The following is a 12887-nucleotide window of genomic DNA, read 5'->3' on the forward strand; positions in this document are numbered from 1 at the left end:
CAGGGATCAGGGATCAGGGAGAGCCCCCTCTTCTGACAGATCCAAGGAATTGACTTTCCACAGAAAAAAAATGGGGATGTTTTTTATATAGGTTTGAAAATGTAAACCAGAGATGGCAAAACATCCTTTACTCAAGTAGAAGTACAGATACTCGTGTTTAAAAATAAGTACTGACTAAACTTCTTTACTCAAGTCAAAGTAAAGAGGCTTTGAAATGTACTTCAGTAAAAAGTACCCATAACTAGCAGCTGTTTTAAAGAGTACCTGACCTCCCTTTATATCAATAGAACAATAATGTCATTGTTAGCTAATGAATGTTTCCATGGTGACCAACGGCAACATGACAACGTTTCCATTGGTCCCTCTTCTTTAGAGAAGACCAGGAAATGATGGATACACGGATCCTGTTCAAATCAATAGGCACGCAATGACTCTGAATAATAATGATCACGCCACAAAACACACATTCAGACTAAAGGAACCAGCCTGTTTGGAAAATGAGAGAAGTAGAAAGTACAGGTATTTGGGTTCAACATGTAAGAAGTAGAAAGTACAGGTATTTGAGTTCAACATGTAAGAAGTAGAAAGTACAGGTATTTGAGTTCAACATGTAAGAAGTAGAAAGTACAGGTATTTGTGTTCAACATGTAAGAAGTAGAAAGTACAGGTATTTGTGTTCAACATGTAAGAAGTAGAAAGTACAGGTATTTGTGTTCAACATGTAAGAAGTAGAAAGTACAGGTATTTGTGTTCAACATGTGAGAAGTAGAAAGTACAGGTATTTGTGTTCAACATGTAAGAAGTAGAAAGTACAGGTATTTGTGTTCAAAATGTAAGAAGTAGAAAGTACAGGTATTTGTGTTCAACATGTAAGAAGTAGAAAGTACAGGTATTTGTGTTCAACATGTGAGAAGTAGAAAGTACAGGTATTTGTGTTCAACATGTAAGAAGTAGAAAGTACAGGTATTTGTGTTCAACATGTAAGAAGTAGAAAGTACAGGTATTTGTGTTCAACATGTGAGAAGTAGAAAGTACAGGTATTTGGGTTCAACATGTAAGAAGTAGAAAGTACAGGTATTTGAGTTCAACATGTAAGAAGTAGAAAGTACAGGTATTTGTGTTCAACATGTAAGAAGTAGAAAGTACAGGTATTTGTGTTCAACATGTAAGAAGTAGAAAGTACAGGTATTTGTGTTCAACATGTAAGAAGTAGAAAGTACAGGTATTTGTGTTCAACATGTAAGAAGTAGAAAGTACAGGTATTTGTGTTCAACATGTGAGAAGTAGAAAGTACAGGTATTTGTGTTCAACATGTAAGAAGTAGAAAGTACAGGTATTTGTGTTCAACATGTAAGAAGTAGAAAGTACAGGTATTTGTGTTCAACATGTGAGAAGTAGAAAGTACAGGTATTTGAGTTCAACATGTGAGAAGTAGAAAGTACAGGTATTTGAGTTCAACATGTAAGAAGTAGAAAGTACAGGTATTTGTGTTCAACATGTAAGAAGTAGAAAGTACAGGTATTTGAGTTCAACCTGTAAGAAGTAGAAAGTACAGGTATTTGTGTTCAAAATGTGAGAAGTAAAAGTACAGGTATTTGTGTTCAACATGTAAGAAGTAGAAAGTACAGGTATTTGTGTTCAACATGTAAGAAGTAGAAAGTACAGGTATTTGTGTTCAACATGTGAGAAGTAGAAAGTACAGGTATTTGAGTTCAACATGTGAGAAGTAGAAAGTACAGGTATTTGAGTTCAACATGTAAGAAGTAGAAAGTACAGGTATTTGTGTTCAACATGTAAGAAGTAGAAAGTACAGGTATTTGAGTTCAACATGTAAGAAGTAGAAAGTACAGGTATTTGAGTTCAACATGTAAGAAGTAGAAAGTACAGGTATTTGTGTTCAACATGTGAGAAGTAGAAAGTACAGGTATTTGAGTTCAACATGTAAGAAGTAGAAAGTACAGGTATTTGAGTTCAACATGTGAGAAGTAGAAAGTACAGGTATTTGAGTTCAACATGTGAGAAGTAGAAAGTACAGGTATTTGAGTTCAACATGTGAGAAGTAGAAAGTACAGGTATTTGTGTTCAACATGTAAGAAGTCAAAGTAAAAAGTCGTCAGGAAAACAAGTAGTGGAGTAAAGTACTGATACCAGAAACATGTACTTAAGTACAGTAACAAAGTATTTGTACTCCACTACTTCCCACCTCTGCTGTAAACCAAGTACTCAACAGCTGTTGGATCATAACTGAATGAGTCATTATTGCAGCAAGTAGAAAGTGTTCTAAATTCACTCATACTTTATATTTTCTGTTGTTTGCCAATTGGTGCCCAAAGATTAGATTTAGTGTGATGAGGAAACATTTTGAAAAAATTGTCCTAATTGTTCTAACATACTTTTTGGTAGGTATTTAACATTTCAAATGTTTTGGGATGCAAGGAAAATCCCACTTTTGCTCCATAATACATTTGGGAAATTAGAAAATGATCATATTGTGTTTATTCAATATAATGAAATACCATGTTTATAGTGTGTGTGTATGTGGGCATATCATTGATATACAACTTAGTATTAGGGATGCCAGAAACTCTCTCGATAGACAAATCCCCCCACGGGAGAGAACTCTTTTCTTTTTTGTTTTACTTAATTTGCACTTGTCAGTTCGAATTAGTTCCACGAGGAACTCTTCTTTGAACGTACCACTTTGTTCATCTTTGGTTTTGTTGTTCTCACTGTTCTGTATATCGCCAATAAATCAATCGCACGTGTGACGGAGAGGGGGGCGGGGTCGTTGTGTAGCAGGCAGCAGCAGTCTCCACTCTGCTCAGCCTGCACTGCTGGCCATTTACAAGTATTAATACTATTACTATTATTAGCATTAGTCTATATTTTGGTTGAAACTTAGCCAGGAAAAAAAAGAAAAACATAAATAATAATACAAATATATATAAATAAAATCGATTTTTAAAAATAATTTTCGATTATGGAGACTGTAAAGAATATTCGAAAAATCGAATAATCGCATGCATCCCTACTTAGTATGAGTTCATACTGTTGATAGAAACTCAGCGGACAATGACAATGAAAACCTAGGCCTGTCTTGTATTTGGAGATGAACAAAACACAACTGTTCTAATGTTAAAGTATAGATTTTTTCACACCAACAAAAACTTATGATGAAAGTGTGAATCAAATGGCAGCTTGATGAATTACAGGCTGCAGTTTCACCCAAAGGACACTGTGATCTTGATAAATCAAACACATAAGGCTCACCTGCCACATTGACCTTCTAAAATATTTCCAATGACATATGGTTTTGGGCACAGTCATGCAACACTAGCTGCCATATGTATCACCTTTAATTCCATCTCTGAGGACATATTTGGATCACAAGTGGTGTCTGGGAGCCGTCTGCTTTATAAATCAATATTGATTTGTGTCCAAATAGTGAAATACTGTTAGTGTAGATGTAAGAGAACAGTGCATTAAACTTTAACAACAGTGCATTGTCAAGGTAATACCCTTTTGACATTATAGAGGTGGCCCTTTCTCTTGTATTTGAACGCTAACTGAATTAAACTGAGAGTAATTTATTGCATGGACAGGATTATAACGGATAACAACATTCTGCTTTTTTTGTTTCGTCCAATCAGAACTAGACCTCAATCGTTTGGATGGCGATACCGTCTGCCCACCGATGAGAAGCGGACAAGATGACCTTCCAGGTAATGATCGTCTGTTTATTTTGATTGCACTCAAACGTAAGTAAAAGCAGTGGTTTGAGATGACCACAAACTCAAGCCCTTCAAAGCCTTTAGAGGGACAACAGACTAGGTGCTGAGTTTAATTAGTTGAACAGGGCGGGCCGCTTCATGCCTGGAAACTCCTCTGGATGTCAAATGAGGCAAATGAAATGTTCCGCTTGAGCTGCACACAATTTGAGTTAGAACAATCCAAACTCAGCAAGACTGTAATTGCTCACCACTGCCCCGTTTCAAACACATCTGCACTCCTGCTGCTCTGCGGTTTTGTAAAGATATGCATTGTTGTAAAGAAGTTGTTTTTGTTCAACATGTCACCCTTAGCTTAATCATACATTTCCTTCACCTAGTTCTCTGGTCCAATGCTGCTATGCTATTTCTCAAACAAGCTTCGTGCTGCAAGTTGAAGTGACAAATTATGCCCATCGTGATAACCAGAAATTAGCATTTATACTAGAAGGGCTCTTGGGATTGCATATCGGCCATTTTTTATAATTGAAAGATGGTGTGGATATCAGCTCCTGATTTGGATCCACTCCAAATGTAATGGGTTCTTTCATGGGTCACGATACACTCATCATCATTCATGAAAGTCTGGTCAATAGTTTTATTATTATTCAAATATTTGTATTGATTTTCCACATATAACAAACAGCAGCACTCAACATCTAAAAATACAGCACACACAGAAAGTTTACACAATATCAATTGACATCCAGAGGAGATACAAAATATGTATATAGAAAGCAAACATCAATTATGAAATTACTACATGGTTAAATAACCAAAAGTAAAAATGAAAACATAAATGAATAAAAAACAATGTGTGTGGGGGGGGGTTGGCTACATTATTTCAATGTTAGAGAATTAAGATAAGATTGACTTCTATTAATCCCTCTGCATTTGACCCATCCTAGTGTTAGGAGCTGCCATTTTGAACGGCGCCCGGGGAGCAGTGTAGGGAACGGTGCCTTGCTCAGGGACACCTCGGTAGCACTTGGTCTTGCCGGGACTTGAACTGGTGACCTTCGAATTGAATTGAATTTGTTCTCAAAGTAGGACGGAAATGGTTGCCAGACCTCATAGTACTTTGAGATAGAGCCCCGGGTAATTTGCTTTAGCTGCTCAAGTTTAAGATGGGACTTCCTCTACCCAGCGCTGGTGAGACGGCGGTGCAGCCTTCTTCCAACTAAAGAGTATCAGCAAGTAGGGTAGAGAACGCCTCCGCCTGATCAGTTGTTATTCGTGTCTCCTGTGTGACCACGCCAAATAATGCCGTCAGTGGGTTAGCATCCACCGCCGTGGTCAATCGTTTCATAATAATACTTTCATCTTCCAAATATTACATTTATTAATTTGAAAAGATGGAAACATGAACCTCCTGTGACCCATGCTACTCTCTTCCACCAAGTTTCATGAAAATCAGGCAAGCAGTTTCACAGCTCTGTGGAACAGACAAACTGAATCTTAAACTACAACCCGTGCTTATCAATGTCAAGAACATCTTCCAAAAGTATTATTCATCAGTAAAGATAGAAACACAAACCTACTCAATCTCAAATCAATTCAAGTCATAATATGTGAACTGTTTATTTCTTGTGTCTTAATTTCTCTTATTAATATTGCCTTGTTTTTTATGCTGCTGCAACGCAAACAATTCCTACCTATCTCTCTCTCTCTCTCTCTCTCTCTCTCTCTCTCTCTCTCTCTCTCTCTATCCATCTATCTATCTATCTATCTATCTATCTATCTCACTCTCTCTCTCTCTCTATCCATCTATCTATCTATCTATCTCGCTCTCTCTCTCTCTCTATCCATCTCCTCTCTCCCTATCCATCTCTCTCTCTCTCTCTCTCTATCCATCTCTCTCTCTCTCTATCCATCTCTCTCTCTCTATCCATCTCTCTCTCTCTCTCTATCGATCTCTTTCTCTCTCTCTCTATCCATCTCTCTCTCTCTCTATCTATCTATCTCTCTATCTATCTATCCATCTCTCTCTCTATCCATCTATCTATCTATTTATCTATCTCTCTCTCTCTCTCTATCCATCTATCTATCTATCTATCTCACTCTCTCTCTCTCTATCCATCTATCTATCTATCTATCTCACTCTCTCTCTCTCTCTATCCATCTCCTCTCTCCCTATCCATCTCTCTCTCTCTCTCTCTCTCTATCCATCTCTCTCTCTCTCTCTATCCATCTCTCTCTCTCTATCCATCTCTCTCTCTCTATCGATCTCTTTCTCTCTCTCTCTATCCATCTCTCTCTCTCTCTCTATCTATCTATCTATCTCTCTATCTATCCATCTCTCTCTCTCTATCCATCTCTCTCTCTCTCTCTCTCTCTCTCTCTCTCTATCCATCTCTCTCTCTCTATCCATCTCTCTCTCTCTCCATCTCTCTCTATCCATCTCTCTCTCTCTCTATCCATCTCTCTCTCTCTCTATCTATCTATATATTTATTTGATACTGCTTAAGTTTGTATAGTATAATAATTCTCATGTTTCATTTCATTATTATTATTATTTTTTTGTATTATTGTTTTACACATTCGAAATAAATCAAATCAAAAATAAAAACATGAACCTTTTGAGGGTTTTCAATAACAAATGTTTTTTTCCAAGCAAAAAAAAAAGAATGTTAATAATTTAGTTTTTGGTAGAAAGGGTGAGATTAAATAAGTGCAAACTTCTTCCCACCCCTTTTTCAGATGTGTAATTAGGTAGATCCTTTGTTTATATATCATTTATAAGTCAGTCACATTTATGTTTATCAATTTTACACTGCTTGAGTTTGTATAGTATCATAGTTTCATTTTATTATTTTATTATATATTTTTTTTTATGCTGCTTCCCTGGACATCTGCAAGTCATCATTAAAAACTCCCCTGTTCACCATGACCTTTGACCCCTGACCCCTCACAGTCCCCCTGCTTCCACTCCTACTGCTATTTATAAAATGTTTACTTCATTATTTGCCCCTTTTGTTTGTTTGTTTGTTTGTTTGTTCACCATGTAAAGCGGCCTTGGGTCCCTTGAAAGGCGCTATACAAACGTAATCTATTCATATGTATTATTATGTTTTAGGTTTTGATCTGATCACCCAGTTCCAGCTGGATGTGATCCCTCTGAAGGGAGTGAGGAAGGTCGAGGGTTCGACGCCCCTTCAGGTCGCCTACCGCCTCGACAGGGAGGCCAACTTCCAAATTCCAACCATGTAAGTACTTTGAAGGCCTAAAAGAAGACAGATAAAAACACAGAAATGTTGACAGGCGGCAGCGGTCCTCCTGATGCAGGTGTTGCATTATTATAGGTCCCCCACAGATGTTACTGCATGGCGAAAAGCATATAATCGGTAGAGAGAAAAAACAAGTCTGAACATATTTGGCATCTCTTAGACACAAAGGCGTTTTTATGTACGAGCGTCTCAAAGAGCACATTTCTTGAAGGCCTTTGTAAATGTACAGCGGAGACATATTTCACCACGTCTATCTGGTAATGATTTATCTTAGGTTGTACATACAGTAGTACTTTAAAGGTTTAACCTGAACATGCTTCCTGTTAAGGTTTCCCCCAGCTTTTAATTAAAGGTAAGTTGTAGCAAGAACCCCGCTTATAGACCCTGGGGCAAAAATGTTATGTGTGCCCCTTTCGAAAAATCACACCCCCTTGAAAAAAGGGTATGTTGTTCCAAAAAAATACGTCTCCAACAAATCCACAAGTCTTCAATAAGAATGGACATTGCTTTCATAATCAATATTTCATCTTTTGAGTTACCCTTTCTTAATGGGGAGTCGACAAGCAATTAAGTGTTGCTCTTTTTTAAAGTAATTTGACCTGAAGAATCCACATTTTTAAAGAATGTTCAAAAACATGCGCGCGGAGGCTGACCCTGACCACGAGTCAAGCGTTTATAATGGTTCCCATAATGCATCAGTTTGCACATGTTCCCTACCCATACTCGCCAACCTTGAGACCACAGAAATCGGGAGCATTTCAAAATGCAAAATGGGGGTGGGGGGGGGGGGGGGGGGGGGTGATAGCTCATGAGACTTCAAAGGTCTTTTATTTTGAAACTCTACATCAGAATGTCCTGATTTTTTTTGTTTTATTCTCATCTAAACACAGAGGGATGATTTGTTTTGACTCTACCGTAATGCATAGGATATTCGCGCACCGCAATATCACGTGCGGGCTGGCTTGACTAGGTTTTCCCGAGTGGAGGCTGGCTTGACCGCAGTCAGAGAGTAGAGGAGTTGTTGATTCTTGTTCTGTTTTCTGTGACTATCTGCCTCACCCTCTCAGACTTTCAGTTGCGCGCTACTAAAGAGACGTGTTACCATGGAAACCAAACAATGGTGTAGCTGTATTAAAGTCCGAGTGGAAACAGTCGTGTGTAAATCTGATTTTGTCAGAAATCGGGAGAAATATGACTAGTAAATGTGCAGACCCTTGGTAATTTACCCTTTTACTGTAAATCACAACTTCTCTCCTATGTGGGCATTTCATAATTGATCGTTTTTTGGACAATACAAGCCATTTGAAGATGTCACAGAGTGTTATGGGGAAAAGGTCATGTGCTTCTGACTTACACAGACAAAACAATGAAGTTATCAATTGATTTAAAATGAAATCAATAGTTTGTTGTGTCTCAAATATGGAAAACTCGATTGTTGCCACGATACAAGAATGAGAGTAGATATTGTAGAGGAGAACTGAAAGGGTTAATAATATAATTAAAAGCTATGTTTGCATATTTGTATTGCACTTAAATAAAGGTCAAATAAAGCCATTTATGTTTCTGCAACTGCATTTTATTTTACAATTAAAATACATGATGCACAAAAGGAAATTGTGTGTAGGTTCATAATATAATATCGCTTTACATAACCAAAGTCATCTCCTGGTGTTTCCCAGTTGGTCTGCTTTGGCTTATCTCTGCAGGCCAGCTTGCCTTAAAAGCAGTTATGCAACTTTCTGGCACCCCACACCACTCGGGGCTGTCACACTGAATGTAAATACATGTTTATTCCCCCCCCCCCCCCACCACCACCACCACACACGTCCCGTGGCACAGACTGTGCTTTGATGCTTTTTGCTGCCTGCCCTTTATATTCTCCTGCAGGCCAAAAGCAGCACATACTTCAGACTTTCTCACCTCAGGCAAGGCTAGAGAGTGCTCTTCATTTGTTTTACTGGATACAGGAAACTCGTTTTTTTTATTGCCTCACCTTGATCGTTTACAAGATGGTAAAAGTCCGGCTGCAGTGCCCATCTATGAATGCACCACCTACTGAGAATCTGGCTTGTTAAAACCCCAGACTGTGGAAGCTAACCTGGACTGCGTGTTCTAATTGAAGCATTGATTTCTGCACAGAGGCAGCCTCTTTCTCCTCGGTGATATCATAGCATGCCTTGTTTCTTTGAAGTCTGCAGCTTGTATTTGACTCTCAGGCAGAGATCTCAAGGCTTTGAAGTTATTTGTATCCTTGTCTTGTGTTGTAATGATAGCTTCTCTAAGTGGTGTTTATTTTGTGATCATGAATAAAAATGTGTTTGAGCTTTCCCGTGAGTGTCATTCAATAAAACCATCATTCTAACCCGCTACCTCAGCTAACCCCTTTTTGCTAAATCTCCCTCTTAGGTTAAACTTTCCTCGCGGCTTCCCTGACGAGTACTCCTTCATGGTGACTTTCCGCATGATCAAGAACACCGTGAGCAAGGTGTGGAACGTCTGGCAAATAGTGGACGAAGACGGCAACAAACAAGCCGGACTGAGGCTGAACGGAGACCAGCAGGCGCTTGAATACTTCCTGATGGGCGCTGATGGAAACCTGCAGACCGTCACCTTCCCCGGCCTTTCGGTGCTCTTCAACACCAAGTGGCACAAAGTGATGATTGGCGTGGAGCGCGACCAGGTCACTCTGTACGTGGACTGCCAGCCTGTGGATCTGAGACCCATCAAGGGCAAAGGCCCCATCAACACAGAGGGAGACACTCTCATTGGCAGGCTGGATACTGACCCCGACGCCTCCGTAGTGGTAAGCACGGGCGGAAAACTGCCGGCTCCATTTAATCCTGTTCCTCTGAAATCGACTTACCAGTGAAATGGTGCTTTCCGTGAACAAACACGTTCAGGTTTATGTGTGTGCTGAGCTCTGTTATAATTGTAAAGTGCTGCTGTCACAGCAAAGTGGCTCAGCTGGGTTCCAGTGGGAAAAATATAAAAGCTTAATCCCTGTAGAAAATAGCCACGGTGGAAAATGAAGCTCAACAACACACAGAGGGAAGTGCTTCAAACCTTCATGTACCTACAAGGGCACTCGGGGTAGACCACCAAAGGCCACATGTTGCACTTTTAATATAAGTGGAAAATAATTTGTGTGTCATCCCATTTCACTCCAAAAGAGTCCCTTCTTGCCCATGCTGCTACACCCTTACACCAACTTTCAAAGAAATCATGTTTTCTGTAATCCTGCTGACAGACGGATACACCGAGGCACCATAATGAAGCATTTTGTCACCGTCACATCTGAAAATGATTGCATAGTAGGCTATTTCTTTTTTTGCGGTAACATTATACAATCTTTTTTCAGTTTGAGCTCCAGTGGATGTTGATTCACTGCGACCCACAGAGGGCCCAGAGAGAGAGCTGCAACGAGCTGCCGGCCACCGAGGTACAGTAACACGGATCTGCTCAGCGTCTGCTGTGGTTTGTGGTTTTTACTCAGGGTTAATAAGCCTTACAGCATGCTGAGAGATAACAAGGGCAGACATATGCTGAGATTGGGTTGCAGAAGTGTAACACATACTCAACCAAGCAGTTTCCTTCAGTAGCCTGTATCAAAAGGTTGCAGTTCATCCCAAACAATTTGCAAGCTGGACAGCAGATTGGAGTTGGAGCACTACAAACCTTTCTTGAGGCAGAGGTGTTAGGAGCAGGCAGACATGATCTCATTGGCTGTTAAACCTCAATGCATGGAGCCAAAACAAAAGCCCTAGTTAGCTTAATGGCACACTTTTAATAACAAACAGGAAGTTTTATCAAATTAATAGTCTTGAGATCAACACAACCTGCAAAGTGTGCTAGATTTTTGTGGTTACCATTTCATCTAAAGTCAGCACATAATAGGCTTTAGCATGCACTTCTTCCTTCAACATAAAAACAACATTAAGCTTAACAACATGGTTTTCCATAATTACAGCTAAACTGAAAAGTTACTGACGTTGCCCACACCCAAATGAGGATAATTAAAAGTCCTGGTGATCGGCACGTATAATGGGGAATAATAGAAAATGCTTTAACAAGTAACGTATGTTGCCTTGCCGTAAATAACTTTCCTCATAAACACACACTACCTGCTGCTACTTGATTATCAGCTGACAGGAATGCATTATAACACCTGCCGCCTGCTGCTTAAGACCATTAAAAGTGGTTTTCTCCTCCCTTCTTAGTGAGGAACAGCAAGCTGGCAACGACAAACAGATTGTGCTTACGGCTTTTGCTATGATGGAGCATAAATTTAACAATTGTTAGTCTACTACCTTAAATTTGAAGGACAGTTAGCTTAACTAGCTCAGAAAGATAAATAATGTTAGCAGGAATTCTGTAGCTTGTTGCTCATACATACCAGAGCAGCTAGTTAGTTAAGCAGTTAGCTAAATGTTCTCTTAGCTGTTTGATTTACAGGCGAATGTGATTTCACAAGCACAAAATCTGTTCTTTGGTTTTAACATTAGCTTTAAGAGTCAGTAATTGTATAATGAGCAACACGCTAACTAGCTTAATTTCCTCCTAGCTGTTGCATTCTTTGACGTTTTTTTGTATTCATCAAGCAAACAAAGCTGTTCTTTAGCTTTGACATTAAAGATTAAAGTCGAAACAGGTCAGATTGTTTAAACATAAAGTAAGGCATATCTCGCCTCATTCATGAGTGTTGGCCACTTGACGGTTTGTGAAACAGCAAATACAGAACACAGTCAAACGGCATTTCGTGTTAGAGTCACAAAATGTATCTATTGATTCGTGTTCACCAACACAATTTCGCCATTTTTTTTGTGTCACACAGAACAATTTTAAAAGCAATGTATGTCTATTGGTAGTATGTTCCGTGCCTGCACCAAATAATAACAAATTAGAAGGAAAAAAAGATGACAAAAAATACAGATTTCAGTATTCTGAGGCTCTGAGCCCCATTTCTCTTCCTCGCGGACGGCAAAAAAACTCAAACATTATACAATTTAAAATAAAAGGGTTAGGCTTAGGGTAAGATATTTAGTAAGAAAATGTTTTTATGAACCACACAGCTTCTGGTATTCCAAAACCCGACCGGACAAAAATACGTGGTGCATGCACGAAACATACTGTAGCGTCTCGCTACAGGAACACAGGGAGGCTTAGTTTGTCCTTTATCCAGGAGTTTATTGTAGAGATCACAGGTTACTGTTGGCCATAACCACGCCAAAACAATCCACTAACCCTGTAGTATTCTCATACTCCTTCACGTCTCCCGCTAGCTCTCTCCTAGCTTCCCTTGTCCCTCTCCCCAGGAACCTCCCTCTTCCAGCCCCAACCAACCAGACAACACTCTCCCACCCAAACCCACAGCTATAGGTCACAAGAACCGTCCATCAAAACAGTGGCACGTTCACTGACACTCTGTAAAATGCAAACAAACTCTGAACAACAAACACATCAAACATCAACATTATAACCAGTCTGTTACAATACTACCAATAGAAATACATTGCTTTTAAAATTGTTCTGTGTGACACGAAAAAAAGGGGGAAATCGTGTTGGTGAACACGAATCAATAGATTAAATTAATTCCGTGACTATAACACGAAATGCCGTGAGACTGGGTTGAAATACACCAAATGTTCAGACGTTAGCTGTAGGCTAGCTTCAGTTGTTCTCTTATTTCCCTCCGGTTTCTTTCTCATCTACATGTTGCCTTTATGAGGTTCATAAACCTCCAGATAGCTCAAATATCTTTACTATGTCGAAACATTTATGATAAAAACATCCATGCCTTGTGTAAGGTACGGTTTATGGCCTTCATGACTAAATATGATCTGTCACTTTTCCGAGGTTTTTGCACAATTAATGAGATTCCCGCCTGAGAGAAATA

At 39.3% G+C, this 12887-nt stretch overlaps 1 protein-coding gene across 2 annotated transcripts in view; it reads left to right on the forward strand.

Annotated features, from left to right (window-relative positions):
• Positions 1–12887, forward strand: part of col9a1c (collagen, type IX, alpha 1c) — a 59930-nt gene that overhangs the window by 28452 nt on the left and 18591 nt on the right. For both annotated transcript variants that reach the window (XM_079652980.1, XM_079652981.1), the window contains exons 4-7: positions 3651–3722; positions 6844–6973; positions 9401–9797; positions 10353–10433. In XM_079652980.1, the coding sequence (XP_079509106.1) occupies positions 3651–3722; positions 6844–6973; positions 9401–9797; positions 10353–10433 (680 nt within the window). The remainder of the gene's footprint in view (positions 1–3650; positions 3723–6843; positions 6974–9400; positions 9798–10352; positions 10434–12887) is intronic.

This window comes from Notothenia rossii, assembly GCF_949606895.1.
Source record: "Notothenia rossii genome assembly, chromosome: 10".
Classification (NCBI taxonomy): Eukaryota; Metazoa; Chordata; class Actinopteri; order Perciformes; family Nototheniidae; genus Notothenia; species Notothenia rossii.